This window comes from Mastigoproctus giganteus, chromosome 7, assembly GCF_048544385.1.
Source record: "Mastigoproctus giganteus isolate SK-2022 chromosome 7, ASM4854438v1, whole genome shotgun sequence".
Taxonomy (NCBI): domain Eukaryota; kingdom Metazoa; phylum Arthropoda; class Arachnida; order Uropygi; family Thelyphonidae; genus Mastigoproctus; species Mastigoproctus giganteus.
In genome coordinates, this window is record NC_143581.1 from 126,765,943 (window position 1) to 126,785,089 (window position 19,147).

Consider the following 19,147-nt stretch of genomic DNA (forward strand, 5'->3'; position numbering starts at 1 on the left):
AAGAATAAATTTTGGATGGACAGCATTCAGGAAATATAGTCACATACTGTAGAGCAATATCCCAGTTTGTCTGAAACATAAAATAATGAACCAATGTATACTCCCCACCATGACTTATGGAAGTGAAACTTGGGCACTCACCAAAAAGAATGGAAGAGAAGCTGAGAACTACACAGCGAAGAATGGAACGAATTATATTGGGAATCAGACTGTTAGATAAGAACAGAAACACATGGATTAGGCAGCAAACTCAAGTAAAGGACATTCTTATTAAAACTAAAGAACTAAAATGGTCTTGGGCAGGACACATAGCTCAAAGACATGATGACAGATGGACTAAGAAAATAACAGAATGGTATCCAAGAGGAGCTAGAAGAAAACCTGGAAGACAAAGGCGGAGATGGATAGATGAAATTCATGAGTTTGTGGGTAGTAAATGGATGGCCAGTGCTCAAAACAGAAGGAACTGGAAAGTTGCTGGAGAGGCCTTCATCCTGCAGTGGATTGAAAATGGCTGATGATGATGATGAATGCAGAATATTTTATATGTAAAAATATTTGAATATTAAATATTTTGACCGACATTTGTGCATCTTTTCACTACCGTTCATTATTAATTAGGAAATATCCTATGGCACCGACTGCAACTTACAAATACATATGTTACCTTATGGGAATGCGGCACTCGCTTAGCACGGATTCACTTAGAGCTCTGTTTTTCCAGAACGAATTATCAGAAGCGGGGGTTACCTGTATCCTCACATACAAAAAACAAGGTTTAACACCAACAAAACTGGTGAGTATGGTGGCCATATTCCTTTTAAAATTATGTAATTTCCAAACAAGAGGAACATCACATTATGTGAGACTTGTGTAATCTTACTGAAAGCCAAGGAGCTGCTTGTCCCTCTCAGCAAGATGTTTCATGTGCTGACGTGGGTATTTTTCACATACCATGAGTGTTTTTGAGAGTTTACATACCCAGTTATATGACATCAGGCCTGATCAGAGAAAAAAGTTCAGTCTAACATCTGAGGATCTTCATCCACTTTTTCCAGTAACAATTCACAGTAATGGCTGAATTTTCCTGGATTTTCCACCTTTCCCAGGAGCATTCACAGTAAAAGTTGCAACGTGGACTTTATGGAAGCTATTAATTTCCTCACTACTACAGTATAATAACTACCATATAACAGTTTGTCATGCCTTTTTGTTGCGCAAGCCTCCTTAGTGACTTACATGGACTTGCTGCCAGGCTCTCTCTAACCTGTGCTAAATCTTCCTCAGTCTTTAGCACAGGTTAGGAAGAACTCCTAAAGGTTAGTTAAAGTTCCTAAACACAACTCACAACATTTAAATTCCCAGTCTCCCTAAACATTTTCACAAACTTCAATATTGTATATTTTAATGGTATCTTACAAAATTAGGGACTGCTTACAAAATATTCGGCGCCTCCGTAGCCAGGTGGGCAGGAGCAGCAATGCTTAGCGCACGCTTCTTGATTAGACCCGGGGTTCGAGCCCATGACCACCAACTACAGAGGATGCAGAAAGGTCAGGGAATGACCACCGCATATCCCAGAGCAATATGGCCTTAGTTCCTAATGCTCCTAAAAACCAAATAACAAACAAACAAAAAATTCACATGACTGTTTTGAGGCAATGCTTCACTATGAACACATGCTCCTCGGTGCTGAATTATCATTCATTTACTGCATACACTGCACATGCAAATTTGTAAAATTATTGAGTGTCAACAGATGGGCAAAACAATGTTACAAGTAAATTTCATGTCTCCCCACTCTTTTACTCAAAATTATTCACATTTAAATGAGTTCCCATTTAAAATAATCACCCTGTACTAATATATTTTAGTGCTTTTGTCTTTAATAATACACTAATATGGTTAAAGACGAGCACTAAAACTTAAAAGACTTAGAAAACAATTACCTGTTATAAAGATATCTCAAAGCCCAATAAATTCCATCTTCCAGCCACTGTGAAATAAAGAGGCATCTTAAAACTGCAACATCAAGATATGTTGCCATAAGTGTATCATGAGGAGTACTTAATTTTGATGTCACTGGTTTCTCAAGTAATTCTTCAGCCACCTTGTCATTTTGTGAGTCATGAATAGCTGTACTACTTGTACAATTGGGTGGACCAGCATCTCCCTAATAATTAAAAATTATAACTTTACTTCAACACAATTTAATAAATGTAATAGTATTAAAAATATAACATAAAGAATGTTACATATGAAATACTGCACAGTATAGTAGCACGATAGTTCCCAATCGGTGGTTTTGCAAACCACTGGGGGTTTCCAAAAGTGTTCCAGAGTTTTGCACTAAAAATTCTGTAATGGCATCTACATAGATTTACATAAGTCTATTTTTGTATGCTACAAAACAGTTTGATATTAATTTATGCGGTTCGGCTAAAAATTTATAATTTGTTCTGGTTTGGGTGATGCACCCTTACATAGCGAACATTATAGCTAATAATGAATAAAGAAAGAATAATGATAATGATAATGAATTAAGCCTTTCTTCACAGATTGACGATTTCAGGTCGTTCTTTATAAGTTTTAATTTTGAAAACGATCTTTCACTTGAAGCTACTGTCACGGGACTTCTTAATATTATCCTTAAAGCTATTGTAATATTAGGGCACAACTCCATAATTTCTTGGAGTATATGTATTGGAGTACTTCAAGATGTAAAATTGATGGGTACTTTTTTTTTTTTTTTTGTCCTCGCTTTTTCCCATTATATATGGGGTCGGCGTTTTTTATTTTTTTATTTTTTTTCGCATGAAATTTTTGCAGCCGGATGCCCTTCCTGACGCCAATCCTCACCCTTTATCCGAGCTGGGGATATGCAGTGGTCATTCCCTGACCTTCCGCATCTTCCGTATTTGCTGGTCACGGGCTCAAACCCCGGTCTAATCAAGAAGTGTGTGCTATGCACTACTGCTCCTGCCCACCTGGCTACAGGTACAATGGTTCTAAACATTTTAATTTTCTAATAAAAATCAATTTTGTCAACATCTATATGAAATTTTTTTTTTTTTTTTTTGATTTGGTAGTTGTTGGCGCATCGGCTTCTGTGGCCATATTGCACCTCCCAAGGTTTTTGCAGTACTTTGATCCAAGCCCGAGGCGGGAATCAAACCCACGACCTTTGGGTTGCCGGGCAGGTACTTTACCCACTCGGCTAGCCCTGTCGGCATCTATATGAAATATTGAACAAAAATTTTCTACTTATTGTTTTAGCATTAGCATTAGCAGAGGCATATGACGCAAGAAAGCAATCTTGTGCACTATCAGCCAAAAAAAAAAAAAAAACACCCTCCCATTTGTTCCAAATGCCTGTCCAGCTCATCCTTAAATTTATTTAGGCTATTAGCTTCCACAATAAAAGATGAAAGCCTCTTCCACTAATCAACTACCTGCTGACTAAAGGCAAATTTTCACACATCTATTCTACAACTATCTTTCGTCAATTTGAAACTGTGCCCCCTCAGGTTCTTAGTCTGAACAAAATGAAGAATCCCATCAGCATTCAGCTTGCTCAACACATCCAGCCCTTATACACCTCAATCAGATCACCTTGCAGGTGCCTACTCTCCAGACACTGCACTTTGCAGAACTTAAGCCTTTCTTGGTAAGAGCAATTCCTTTGTTCCCCTCACCAATCTTGTAGCCCTTCTTTGTACTCATTCTACAACTCTACATCCTTCTTAAAATGAGGCCTCCAGACCTGTACACAGTACTCTAGGTGTGGCCTAACCATTGCCTTGTATAACGGGATTATAACCTCCCTGTTCCTGTTATAAAAATTCCTATATATCATTGACAAGACTCCATGACCTGCCCTGGCAGGCCGTCTGCACTGCTCAGCGAACTTCATATTTGGCTGCACAATTACTCCCAGGTCTTTTTCACTTTCCACGTCCCTGAGTGTGGTACCACCCAGTTGGTATGTTTCTTTTCGGTTATTGCTACCCATATGCAGTACTTTGCATTTGTCAATGTTAAACTCCAGTTGCCACTTCTCAGCCCATTTTCCCAACTTATCTAGATCCAGTTGGAGTAGAATAATGTCTTTACTGTCGATCCTTTGTAAAAAGGATAGGTGGAATAGGACCAGGGTATGTCTGCCAGGGGCAAAGGTTGATGACGTTGTAGAGCGGATATCATCTTTTAAGGGCACAAAAGGTGATATAGTTGTACACGTTGGCACTAATGATATTAAGAGTAGGAGACCGGCGGAATTACTTAGCAAGTACAGGTCACTGTTGAAAAAAAGCCGTGAATTAGGGTTGAACTTGAAAGTGTCTGCAATTCTGCCCAGACACGATAGGAGGGAGTATATGATGAGAGCCTTGTCGATCAATTCAGCCCTGGAGGGATTGTGCAAGGCTCAAGGGGTAGAATTTTTTTCAGCCTGGACTGTACTTGTTAACAGGAGAGATTGCTTCTACAGGGATGGGATACACTTAAATAGAAAGGGTGCAAGAATTTTTGCTGATGCTGTCGAGGCAGTGTTAGGTGGGTCGGAAAACTGCTAGTTGGGGGGGATACAAGGACTAATAGATTAACAGTAGCCAGTGGCAGAGGTGGAAGTGATTCTTGCACTGCTTCTATTCAAATGAGCAGAAGTCTGAAAAACAGGATGCAGGATATTTCAGAGACTGCTGGTAGTCATTGCGGTACAAGTAAACACATGGGTTGTGTTAGGGTAGCTAAGAATAGAAACAGGTGCATGTATACCTGCGTGTACACCAATGCTAGGAGTTTGGTAAATAAATTTGATGAATTTGAGGTATTGCTCAAAACATCAAAGGCAGATATTGTTGGGATATCAGAGACGTGGTGTCACACAGATATAAGTAATGCGGAACTGGAATTTGGGGAATACAATGTGTATAGAAAGGATAGACAGGACAGGAGGGGAGGAGGGGTCATGCTATTAATTAAGAAACACATAAAGTCCAAGGAAGTGAAGCCAGTCGACATCGATGGACAGGGCAGCGTCGAGTCAGTTTGGTGTGACATAAGCATAGGGAAATCAAAATTGAGAGTAGGAGTGTGCTATAGGCCTAATGACTCTGATGAGTATAATAAGATATTGTACAGGGAAATAGAGTGGGCCAGTAAATCAGAGAGTCTTATAATGGGGGACTTTAATTTCCCAGATATTGACTGGAATTTGTGGGTTGGTCACTCGCACACTAGCAAGGCTTTTGTGGATTTATTGGATGATTGTTTTCTACATCAGCATGTTCGTGAGGCAACAAGAGGGAGCAATACTCTTGATCTGATTATCAGTAGTGATTCTTCATGCATTAAGAACCTGCAGATAAATGAACCACTAGGTGGCAGTGATCACAGTGTGTTGAAGTGGGATTTACTCAAGGAGGTAACTACCATCAGAGGTAAAGGGAAGGGTTTTTGTTTTCGTAAAGGCGACTATGATGGTCTGAGACAGTATTTAAATTCTATACAGTGGGACCAACTGATGATGTTACCAACAGCAAACTCAAAATGGGAAGCATTCAAGGAACTAATCTTGGAGGCTACCAGGCTTTACATACCAACTAAGAAATATTGTTCAAGGTTTAGGCCTAAATGGTTGTCAGATGAACTAATGAGACATGTGGCAGAGAAGAAAAATGCATGGGATACATACAAATTAATGGGTGACATGGAAGCCTATGATAGATATAAGTTGGTCTGTAACCAAGTCACAAAGGAGATTAGGCAGGCAAAGGCAGACTATGAAAAATCCTTGGCAAAGGATGCAAAGAAAAACAGAAAAGAGTTCTTTACATACTTGAACTCGAAAAGGAAAGGGATGAATCAGATTGGTCCACTGGATATTGATGGTTCAACAGTTGAGGATCCTGCTCAGGTGGCTAACAATCTAAACGAGTATTTTGCATCTACATTCACGCATGAGGAGTTATTCAGGAAGGAGAATGATGTAGGTAAAGTAAACATTGGCAATGAGCTGGATGATTTTGTAATAACTGAGAGGAAAGTGGAGGAGAGATTGTTGAGGACAAACATAAAAAAGGCACCTGGGGTGGATGGGATCTATCCAGTTATATTAAAGGAGGCAGCAAAGGAAGTAAGCAAACCCTTAGCCATAATTATGAGAGCTTCCTTGGACTCAGGGGAGGTACCTATGGACTGGAGATGTGCAAATGTGACCCCAATTCACAAAGGAGGTTCAAAGGCTGACACAAGTAATTATAGACCTGTTAGTTTAACTTCTGTTCCAGGTAAATTAATGGAGGCACTGGTTAAAGAAGCACTGCAGGATCATCTAGACAAGAATTCAGTTATAGCTCAGACGCAGCATGGTTTTGTTAAGGGCAGGTCTTGCCTGACCAATTTGATTGGATACTATGATGTAGTCACAAAAGAACTGGATGCAGGGAATAACTTTGATATTATATATTTGGATCTTAGAAAGGCTTTTGATACTGTTGCACATGGAAGACTGCTGCACAAATTGGAGCAGTGTGGCATTGGAGGCAAATTGCTGCTATGGATAAGGGGATGGTTGAGTGGCAGAAGACAGAGAGTGGTAATCAATGGACACTGCTCAACGTGGACTAATGTTATTAGTGGAGTTCCTCAAGGTTCAGTGTTGGGTCCGTTGTTGTTTTCGGTGTTTATGAATGATATTGATGATGGGATATCAAGTTTAATGTCCAAGTTTGCAGATGATACAAAGGTTGGCAGGGTCGTTAAGGACAATACTGACGCTATGCTGCTGCAACAGGATCTGGACAGGTTGAACAGATGGGCTGAGAGGTGGCAAATGAGGTTTAACATCGACAAATGTAAAGTGCTGCATATGGGAAACAGTAACCCCAGATCAACATATCAACTCTGCGGTACTACACTGACAGTGGTGGAGAATGAAAAGGACCTGGGGGTAATTGTGCAGGCAGATATGAAGTTCTCTGAGCAGTGCAGACGAGCTGCAAGAGTAGCTCATGGTGTCTTGTCAATGATAAAGAGGAATTTTTCTAGCAGGGATAAGGAGGTGATTATTCCCTTGTATAAGGCAATGGTAAGGCCACATCTTGAGTACTGTATACAGGTCTGGAGGCCTCATTTCAAGAAGGATGTAGAGCTGCTGGAACGGGTACAGAGAAGGGCAACAAGATTAGTAAATGGAACAAAGGGTTGCTCTTACGAAGAAAGGCTTAAGTTTTGCAAATTACAGAGTCTGGAGACTAGGCACCGGCGAGGTGATCTGATAGAGGTGTATAAGGCTTTGAATGGTTTGAGCATGCTCAATGCCAATGGGATTCTTCATCTTTCTCAGAATAATCACCTCAGAGGGCATAAATTCAAATTGAGGAAGGACGGATGTCGGATAGATGTGCGGAAATTTGCCTTTGGCCAGCGGGTGGTTGGTTGGTGGAACCGACTTCCATCACTGGTTGTTGAAGTTGATAGCCTAAACAAATTTAAAGCTCAACTGGACAGGTATTTCGAACGAACGGAGGGGTGAAATGGGAGTGGGTTTTTTTTTTTTTTTTTTGTTTTTTTTTGGCTGATGCTGAATAAGCTTGCTTTCATGCATCATATGCCTCTGCTAATGCTAATGCTAATGCTAATGTTAACAACCCTGCCAACCTTTGTATCATCTGCAAACTTATACATTAAAACTGATATACCTTCATCAATATCATTGATAAATATGTAAAACAACAACTGGCCCAACACCAAACCCTGGGGAACTCCACTAATAACATTTGTCCGGAAACAGCAGTGTCCATTGATTACCAATCTCTGTTGTCTCCCACTCAACCATCCCTTTATCCATTGAAGCAGCTTACTCTTGGCCATAACTCTCCAATTTGTACAGCAGTCTTCCATGTGCAACAGTATCAAAAGCATTCCTGATATCCAAGTATATCATATTAAAATTATTTTTGGCATTCAGTTCCTTTGTGACCACATCATAGTAACCAATCAAACTGATCAGACAAGACCACCCTTTGACAAACCCATGCTGTGTCTTAACTATTACTGCAGTCTTGTCTAGATGATCCTGCAATGCTTCTTTAACCAGTGATTTTAGTATTAGTATTAGTAATGGCCGCATGGTGCAAGAAAGCCTATGGCTTATGCTACACCAGCCAAAAAAAAAAAAAAAAATCGAACAAAACTATGATAAAAACAAAAAAAATAAAAAAAAAAATAATAAATAATAATAATTAATAAAAAAAAGGAAATTAAACATATCATCCTATGCATTTCCCTTACCCGAAAGTACTATCCAGATGACCTTTGAATTCCCCAAACTGTCAGCCTCTACCACCCATGAAGGCAACCTATTCCAGTAATTTATAAATCGCTGGATAAAATAAAACTTCCTGCAGTCCAATCTAAACATTTCCCCCCGTAACTTGAATTTATGTCCCCTAGTTCTAGCATCATTTATAATCTTGAAAATTTCATCCTCATTCATTTTACTGATGCCTCTCGGAGCCTTAAACACCTCAATCAAATCTCCTCTAAGGTGTCTAGTTTCCAAACTCTGCAACCCACATATTCGAAGTCTTTCTTCATAAGGACACCCGTTTGCCGATCTCACCAGGCGAGTTACCTGTCTTTGCACCCTTTCAAGAAGCTCGATGTCTTTCTTTAGGTGCGGTCTCCATACTTGAACACAGTGTTCCAAGTGTGGTCTAACATAAGCCTTATATAATGGGATTATCACGTCCCTATCTCTACTTGCAAAAGTTCGATAGATCATCGATAGGACGCCATGGGCCTTCCTTGCAACCTGTTTACAATGCTCAGAGAATTTCATTCTGACCGTATCGTAACAACCAAGTCCCTTTCCTCCAGTACTGGGTTTAGTTGAACTCCACCAAGAGAATAAGTTATTTTCGGATTACTGTTTCCCAGGTGTAATACCTTACACTTTGTTGGATTAAAGCACAGCTGCCATTTTTCTGACCATTCTTGAAGTCTATCTAGGTCTCTCTGAAGAAGCTCAGCTTGACAGTGATCATTAACTACTCTACCAATTTTAACATCATCTGCAAATTTAGACATCACGCCCTCTATCCCTTCATCAATGTCGTTTATGAAAATTAAAAAAAACAGTGGTCCTAATACTGATCCTTGATCTTTGCTGAAATCTAAATAAACAATGTCAAAACTATTCCCTAAATCCAGCTCGTGAGTGACCCTTTCAAAATAGCGAACCAGATTTGTTAAACATGATTTTCCCTTTACAAAACCATGCTAAGTATCCTTGAGAATTTCAATTCGATCCAAATGATCCTGAATTCCACCCTTGATCATTGCCTCCATGATTTTCCCTACTACTGAAGTCAGACTGACAGGTCGATAATTCCAACTTCACTTTTAGAGCCACCCTTATGTATGGGAGATACATTTGCACTTTTCCAATCCAAGGGAATCTCCCCAGAGTCTAGTGATGCTCGCATAATTAGCCTCAATGGTTCAATGCACTCGCTTGCCACCTCCCTTAAGATAATAGGATATATTCCATCAACTCCAGGAGCCTTACCGGTTTGTAGGCTCGAAAGTTTTTTCATTAAATAATCTTGTGAAATTTCAATATCATTAATTACATATTTTTTAACTTCGCTCCCACAATTTTCCATTGCCACAAAAGGCTTTTCATTTGTAAATATCGATGCAAAATAACTGTTCAGTTCATCTGCAATGGCAGCTGGTGTATTTAATACTATCCCCTTTCCCTTACGTAAAGGTCCGATCTGGTTTTTCCTGCTCTTCTTGGCATTTATATATGTGAAGAATTCTTTATCCCCCCTCTTTGCTCTGTTTGCTAGTGATTTCTCATAAACTGCCTTTGCTTGTCGAACCTTTTCTGTGGCTCTATTACACATCACCTTGTAGCTGTTATAGGCTTCAGTACTTTTTATTGCTCTGTAACCTTTCCATGCCCCTGTTTTCTGCTCAAGTAATGTGGCAACTTCACTATTCATCCAACTTGGAATCCTCCTCGTGCAGTATTTTTTTTAATGGTATATACGAATTCAAGGCATCTGTGATTAATGTTTTTAAAGTGTACCACAGTTCAAATGTATTCATTTTCTGCACGATATCTACCCAGTTAATAGAGGCCACGTAGTACCTTAAGGCATCGTAATTTCCTTTTCTGAAATTAAAACCCATTCCTTTGCCTTTTACTTCTGCTTCCTCTATCGTCATCATCCACCGTAGAACTCCGTGATCACTTCCTGCTACTGGTTCCTCTACTGTCAGCCCTGTTATGTCATCTGATTCATGGGTGATGATGAGGTCTAGGATATTCTTTTCTTTAGTACTTTCCCTGACATGTTGATACAAATAACAATCTAGTGATTTAAAAATTTTGTTCCCCATGTCGAGTTTCCTTCCCATTTACTCCAATCAATTAGAGATAAATTGAAATCACCCATAATAAGGCATTGACGCTTACTTGCCCATTCCATTTGCATGTAGAGGCTTTTTGTCATAATCTTCACAATCACCTGGTCTGTAGATTACTCCTACTCGCATTATACCTTTGTTTCCAACTTTCTCACACCATACAGACTCTATACTAGCATGCAAAAAGGCTGAATCCGGGAAAGCTATCGTCGCACTCAGGCTGCTTCTGATAAGAAGCATTACCCCCCAACCCCTGCTATCCACCCTATCCTTCCTAAATACATTATACTCATCATCGTATAATGTATTGTACTTAAACTCATCATCCCCAATTTCCGGGTGGCACCACGTCTCTGTAAGCCCTATTATGTCCGCGTTACTTGTTTTAACCAGCAGTTCGAATTCGCTCATTTTATTGACGACACTGCTAACATTACTGTATAAACCATTAAGATTTACTGTTCTTTTATATTTAACAACCCTAACACATCTGTTGAAGTTTTTTAGGCTCTCTTCCCTGATATTAGCTACCCGCTCACGTGAAACGTTTCTGCCCCCAGTTCATCTAGATAATACGTCCAGTTGGGATAACAGATAAGAACTCTTAAGGTATGTGCAAGAGTTACTTTGACCAATATTATCAGATAAACGCGTGTCAGTATTACCCACATTCCCTCTAACTAGCGGTTTCCTTGAACCTTTAAGGTATCCTCAATTTTCCCCGGAACACAAATTAAACTAACAGGTCTAACAGGTCATAAGTTACTTGTGTCATCTTTTGAACCTCCTTTATGAATTGGTCATACATTTGCACACTTCCAGTCCATGGGGACCTCTCCTAAGTCCAAGGAAACTCTCATCATTATGGCTAAGGGTTTGCTTACTTCCTTTGCTGCCTCCTTTAATATAACTGGATAGATCCCATCCACCCCAGGTGCCTTTCTTATTTTTAACTTCAACAATTTCTCCTCCACTTTGCTGTCAGTTATTACAAAATCACTTAGCTTCCTGTTTAGCGTTTGATAAACTTCTGGCACTCCCCTCATTGAATAACTCCTCATGTGTGAATGTAGATGCAAAATACTCATTAAGTTTATCAGCTTCCTGAGCATGATCATCAATAGTCAAACCATCTATATTAAGTGGTCCAATCTGAGTCATCCCTTTCCTTCTAGAGTTTATATAAGTAAAGAACTCCTTGCTGTTTTTCTTTGCATCTTTTGCCAAAGATTTCTCATAATCTGCCTTCACTTGCCTAACCTCCTTTGTGACTTAATTACAGGCTAGTTTATACCTTCCATAGGCTTCTGTGTCACCTGATACTTTATATGCATCCCATACATTCTTCTTCTCTGCCACCAGCCTCATTAATTCATCCGACATCCATTTAGGCCTAAACCTTGAACAGCATTTCTTAGTTGGAATGAAAAGCCTATTAGCCTCCAAAATTAAGTCCCTGAAGGCTTCCCATTTAGAATTCACTGTTGGTAATGTCATCAGTTGATCCCACTGTACAGAATTTAAAAACTGTCTGAGACCTCTGTAGTCACCTTTACAAAAGCAAAAATCCTTCCCTTTAGCCTTGATGCTAGTTACATCTTTAAATAATTCCCACATCAATACATTGTGATCACTGTTGCCCAGTGGTTCCTTTATCTGCAGATTCTTAATGCATGAAAAATCACTAATGATAATCAGATCAAGAGTATTACTCCCTCTGGTTGCCTCTCGACCGTGTTGCTGTTCGAGAAAAATAAAATTTTTCTAGAACAGCAACACGGTCGAGAGGCAAGCAGAAATAAGAAATTATTTTTGTTGAAAGCAACATATATATTATTGTGGTTGAAAGTTCCATTTGTTTTGTTACCCCATAAATAAATATACATAAGTCCAATTTAGTGTTTTTATTTCTAAACTTACTAAACCTTTTTTGGGATCTCCAGAACAGTAGTTTTGATAAGTTCAAAAATCCAAACAAACTGGAAGTCTGAACTACCCTGGTCCCAATTAGTTTGGATTATCAATGCTCTCATATGATTCAGGTGGAATAGTAAATATTTTGGGAGATTATTGTATCAATTATTTTAAGTAAAAAAGTTCATATAATCATGTGTTCAATTTTCAACGGATATGGAGATACAGCTGTTTGTAACTGGTAAACACAAAGCCATTATGAGAGGTATTAAAGAATGATAAATGACTTATTGTTTGTATTTATTGACTTTTTTAATGATATAAAATAGAAATAATCGACAATTTTTTTACAGTTCATAATAAATGTTTGAAAATCCCACTACCAACCTCAATGCACCTTGCAACTCTTGTGGTAATATGATGTGTTGTTGTTCTTCTGAGGTCATCTTGGCATTCCTTTATGATGGCAGCGGTACCCAAAATGCAAGTGACCAATTTGTCTCTCGTATTCAACTTTTCTTTGCATACTGTGCTTTTCATCCATTCCACAAACAAAAATCTAATGGAGTGAGGTCTGGAGACCTTGGTGGCTAATGAACGGGACTACTGTGGCCGATCCATTGTTCGGGGGAAAGTCATTGTTCAGGAGCTCTTTCATGCTGAAAGTACATACCAATCCTTGTAGCCAAAGGAACATCCTCCAATAGTAGTGAAAGTTCGTTTTGCAGAAATTCTAGTTAAATGGGCCCTGTAAAATGATTTTGTAACACAACAGGCCCAACCATACTGCACCACACCAGACTGCTTCTCTGTGGTGTGGTGTGGTGATACCAAACCACAGAGAAGCGATGTTGAAAATTTGTTTCTACAGTAGCATGTGGATTTTTGTCTGACCACCTATGAGAGTTTTTTTTTTTTTTTTTTTTTGATTTGGTAGTTGTTGGCGCATCGGCTTCTGTGGCCATATTGCACCTCCCAAGGTTTTTGCAGTACTTTGATCCAAGCCCGAGGCGGGAATCGAACCCACGACCTTTGGGTTGCCGGGCAGGTACTTTACCCACTCGGCTATGAGAGTTACAGGTGTTGTTGATACCATCACGGGTGAAAGTAGCCTCATTGCTGAACAGTGTTAATGAAATTAATTGGCAATTAGCATTTACCCACTGACAAAATTCCAATTGCTGGGTGTCGTCTGAATGTGAAATGAATATAAGCTGTATGTGAAATGGATACAAGCTGTGCTCACGCAATGTTCATCATACTCGTCTGTGAAACACTGATATGCATAGAAATTCTTCATCTGCTAATAGTAGGACTACATTCTACCAACAGATGAATGTGTTCTATTTCATCCACATTTTGTTCATTTGAACATTTTGAAGAAATATGAGTGCTGGGAACTGTAGCAGTCTCAATGCAGTTCGATGTATACACTAGTAAATGCTCTTGAATCTGGTATTCTACTGTTAGGAAACCGTCGATGGTATTCTCTACAAGCAGCAGTAGCACTTCCACCACAAAAACCATAGACAAACACCATATTGCCATATTCAGCATGTGCAAATTTCTTAACAACACTTCTAACACCAAACAGTGTCAGGTAATAACTGCTTCTTGGTCACATCTGATTCAGGGAGCTGTGCACATCAGTTTCAAACAGCTGTATCTCTGTATCCATTGAGAATTGGACACATGTTTATACAAATTTGTATGAACTTTTTTACTCAGAATAATCAATACTATAACCACTAAAATATTTACTATTCCTCCTAAATCACCCTGTATATATATCTTCCCACCGTTCCCCCGGATATATACAAGGTTGGCTATTAAATAACAAGACTGTTGCAATAAAATAAATATAATGAAATATTTCATACCTTGCAAGTTATCCCTTTCAAACTGCCTTGTACTTGCACACACTGTTCTATATCTTTCTTCCAAGCAAAGAAACATTTCTGGAAGACATCTTATGTAAGCACTTTAACAACCATTCTTGATTGAATATCTTCAATTGACTGAAAGTATACTTAAGGGAACCCTTAAATACACTTTTCACATTAGGGAAGAAAAAATAGTCACAAGAGGCTAGGTCTAGCAAGAAAGGTGAATGATCACACAGGGATTTGTTCCTTGCAGTGAAACTGGTACACAGAGAGTGAATTATGTGCTTGAGCATTCTCCTGATGGAACATTATAATGAAGTTCAGAAAAGGATATTACGACAGCTAAAGGTGCTACATGGCCTACATATTAACTGGGTAGATATCTCACAGAGAGTGAGTACAATTCAATTATGATATACCTTTAAAACATTAATCACAGAAGCCTTGAATGCACATTATACCATTAAAAAATACTCCGTAAGGAGGATTCCAAGTTGGATAAATAATGAAGTTGCCAGATAACTTGAGCAAAAAAAAGATGGCATGGAAACGTTACAGAGCAATAAAAAGTACTGAAGCCTATAATGGCTACAAATTCATCTGTAATAGTGCCACAGAAAAGGTTAAGCTGGCAAAGACAGATTATCAGAAATCAATGGCAAAGAGAGCAAAGGAATTCTTCACATATATAAATGCAAAGAAGAGAAGAATCAATCAGATCGGACCCTTATGTAATGGACATGGGATAGTATTAGATACCCTAGCTGATGTTGCAGATGAATTCAACAGTTACTTTATATCAATATTTACAGAAGAAAAACCCTTTATGTCAATGAGAAATTATGGGAGTGAAGTTGAAAAATATGTAATTAATGATAAATATGTAATCAATGATATTGAAATTTCAGATGATTATTTAATGAAAAAACTTGAGCCTACAGGCAAGTAAGGCTTGGGTTGATGGAATATACCCTATAATTTTAAGGGAGGTAGAAAGTGAGTGCACTGAACCATTAAGGCTAACTATGAGAGCATCACTGGACTCAGAAGCGATTCTGTTGGATTGGAAAAGTGCCAATGTATCACCAGTATATAATAGTGGTTCTAAGAGTGTTCTAAGAGTTCTAAGTTATCAACCAGTCAGTCTAACTTCAGTAGTAGGAAAAATCATGGAGGCAATGAGCAAGGGTGGAATTCAGGATCGTTTAGATAGAAATGGAATGCTGAAGGATATGCAGAATGGTTTTGTAAAGGGGGAAAATCATGTTCATCAAATCTGGTTAACAATTTTGACAGGGTCACTCATGAGTTGGATTTAGGGAATAATTTTGACATTTGTTTATTTAGATTTCAGCAAAGCATTTGACTCACTGCTATGAATGGTTACTTCATAAGCTAGAACAGGTAGGAATCACAGAGAAAATTCTTAGATGGATAGCAGGATGGCTTCAGGACAGGAGGCAGAGGGTTGTGATAAATAGTTATTCCCCAGATTGGATTAATTTAATAAGTGAGATTCTCTAAGGATCACTACTGGGACCACTGTTGTTTTGGATTTTCTTAAATGACATCAATGAAGGGATAGAGGGCATAATGTCCAAATTTGCAAATGTTATTAGATCGGTAGAGTAGTTAACAATCACAGCAAAGCACAGCTTCTTCAGATTGACCTAGATAGACTTCAAGGATGGTCAGAAAAGTGGCAGCTATGCTTCAATTCAGCAAAATTCACAGTCTCCCTGGGGAGCAGTAAACCTAAAATAACTTATACAGTTGATGAAGTTGAACTAAAGTCAGTAGCGGAAAAAAGGGAATTGAGTTACGATACGGTAGACACGAAGTTCTCTGAGCACTGTAAACAGGTTGCAAGGAAGGTCCATGGTGTCCTATCAATGATTTATTGAAGATTTGCTAGTAAAGTTAAGGACATCATAATCCCATTATACAAGGCTACTGTTAGACCACACTTGAAATACTGAGTTCAGGTATGGAGGCCGCACCTAAAAAAAGACATTGAGCTTCCTGAAAGGGTCCAAAGATGGGTAACTCGCCTGTTGAGATTGGCAAAAGTGCATCCATATGAGGAAACACTTTGAATATGGGTTATACAGATTGGAAACTAGACACCTTAAAGGAAACCTTGATTGAGGTGTTTAAGGATCTGAGAGACAAAAATAAAATGAATGAATATGAATTTTTCACAGTTATAAATGATTCTAGAACTAGGGGCCATAAATTAAAGTTACAGGAGAAGATGTTTAGACTGGTTTGCAGGCAGTTTTATTTTAGCCAGTGAGTTATAAATTACTGAATGAGTTACCTACATAGTGGTTGAGGTGGGCAGTTTAGGGAAATTCGAGTTAGCTGGATAGTTACCTATCAGAGGAGGGAAATGCAGAGGTTGTCTAATTCCTTTTCTTTTATTATTATTATTATTTTTTTTTTTTTTGACTGGTGCAGCATAAGCTTCAGGCTTTGTTGCACCATATGGCCATTACTAATACCAACACGAATACTAACATTCAACCATCTTATAACAATTCAATTTTCTTTCTTCAATTTTTTTCATGCAGTCTTGACAGAACTTCAATGTAGTATGTTTAATTGACAATCTAAATTGCTGGGATATAGTCAGCCATAATAATTCCTTTAACATCAAAGAAAACAAGACGTATTGTTTTCATTTTTGATTTTGACATCATTGCTTTTTTTTTGGTCTCTGGAAATTAGCATTAGTAGAGGCATATGATGCAAGAAAGCAAACTTATGCAGCATCAGCCAAAAAAAAAAAAACACTTCCACTTCACCCCTCCGTTCGTTCGAAATACCTGTCAGGTTGAGCCTTAAATTTATTTAGGCTATCAACTTACACAACAAGAGATGGAAGTCTGTTCCACCAACCAACTACCCGCTGGCTAAAGGCAAATTTCCACACATCTATCCTACATCTGTCTTTCCTCAATCTGAATTTATACCCTCTCAGGTGATTATTCTGAGCAAGAGGTAGAATCCCATCGGCATTGAGCATGCTAAAACCATTCACGGCTTTATACACCTCTATCAGATCACCTCGGCGGTGCCTAGTCTCCAGACACTGTAATTTGCAAAACTTAAGCCTTTCTTTGTAAGAGCAACCCTTTGTTCCATTAACTAATCTTGTTGCCCTTCTCTGTGCAGTAGTGCGCGCCCACGGGAGACAGTCGCATTGCCTTGTGCTCCTGCTTAATGTATTTTGTTTCAATTCTATTTTTCTATCCAAGTCAAGTATTTGATATCCAGTGATTCCCAAGTGTCCTGAGTATCTAAATCTGATGAAAGCATCACCATGGAATGACCAGGTAAATTTTTATTAGCAATTTTGAATATTGAATTCCCAGCCAGATTTTCATTGTTTAAACCAGGCCACGGAATGCTTCGCAGTACAAGGTCACACTAACAAACGTACAGTATTTTGATCACAACCCCACCTAAAAGAGGTCAAAGCACAGCTGGATAGCTTCCCATGTCTCACTACTGAGGGGAGTGAGTTACCGCTGCGACACTTACCGCTGCAAATGAACGGGAGCAAAGACTGCTAATTACCGCAGACCGGCAAACTGCTTTAACTGAAGTTTTCTTGCATCTGACTTATTGCCCCCAACCCATGTGTAACTTTTGAACGCGTTAAAATATTTCAGTCTATCATATTGCAGGAAAACACTGTCCTTTAAAATTTTTTACTATGTGCTGACTCTCATTATGCCGCATATCTTGGCTTCTAAACATTGGCAGAGATAATTGAACTACCACTTGCGAACTACACTTACCACCTGTGTAGGAATAACCCCGCAAATCTGAACTCTCGCAAATCGGAAGCCATAATTACCAAGTTATATTCACACACCAACTATGTCTGATTTTGAGGAACATTTCGTTGAGGTTGAGAACTCTGTAGCCCTCACGCGAACCCGAAACTCAGGAATGGGCCAAAATGAAGAGACAATTACAACCAACAATGACTACCAAACTACTACCCAACTACCAAACGGAACCATCACGGACCAGGTACTGTCATTGCGCCTGGACCTGGAGGATATCATGCTCCAAAAGGATAATCGAATCACTGCTGCAGTTAGAGGAGAAATTATCCGTGTGTGGTCGAAAATGGAGCATGTGCTATCAAATTTGAACGTGGAACACGAGAGAACCAAAGCGAAACTTGACGCCTTCCTAGATAAAAGGGTGAATGAAAATACTACAGCACCCCTTACATACGCCCGTGCGCTGAGGACAATTCCACCGGATACAACTACCACCAACAAACTGACGGATCATCATCATCAAAGGAAAACGCTTCTCAAAGAACCTCACCTTGTCCTGTTGAAAGCTACAAACAACTCATCGCTGGACTCGAGCGAATCAGTTAAAACTCTTGTGGTTCAGCAGCTTGCTCACGACTTAAAAACAACTAAAATAAAATCCATCAGGAAAACTAGAAACACTGGTGTCATAATTGAGACTGCAACAAAACAAGAGGCCCAGGCAATAATTTCTAATTCTAGAATTAGTTCACTCGGTCTAACAGCAGAATACCCCAAGAAGAAGGGTCCATCAATTCTTATTTTTGACTTGGACAGGGAAATTACTCCAGACAGCATCGCTGACGAAATTTTACACAGGAACATTCGAGACTCGACCCAAGAAAAAAGAGACAAGGAGCACATAAAACCAAAATACTGCACCAAGTCAAAGTCTCCCAACCTTTGCAATTGGGTAGTGGATCTCTCTCCACAAGCGTGGAACCAGCTAAAACTTCAAGACAGGATCTTTATTGGTTGGAGCAGCCACCGCTTCAAGGAACATGTGGCTGTTCCTAAATGCTTCAGATGCTGTCGTTTTGGGCACACCACCCACACATGCACACA

At 39.1% G+C, this 19,147-nt stretch overlaps 1 protein-coding gene across 1 annotated transcript in view; it reads right to left on the reverse strand.

Annotated features, from left to right (window-relative positions):
- Window positions 1-19,147, reverse strand: part of unc80 (unc80, NALCN channel complex subunit) — a 1,843,891-nt gene that overhangs the window by 1,594,947 nt on the left and 229,797 nt on the right. The window contains exon 10 of the mRNA XM_090378420.1: window positions 1,950-2,173. Coding sequence (XP_090234546.1) covers window positions 1,950-2,173 — 224 coding nt within the window. The remainder of the gene's footprint in view (window positions 1-1,949; window positions 2,174-19,147) is intronic.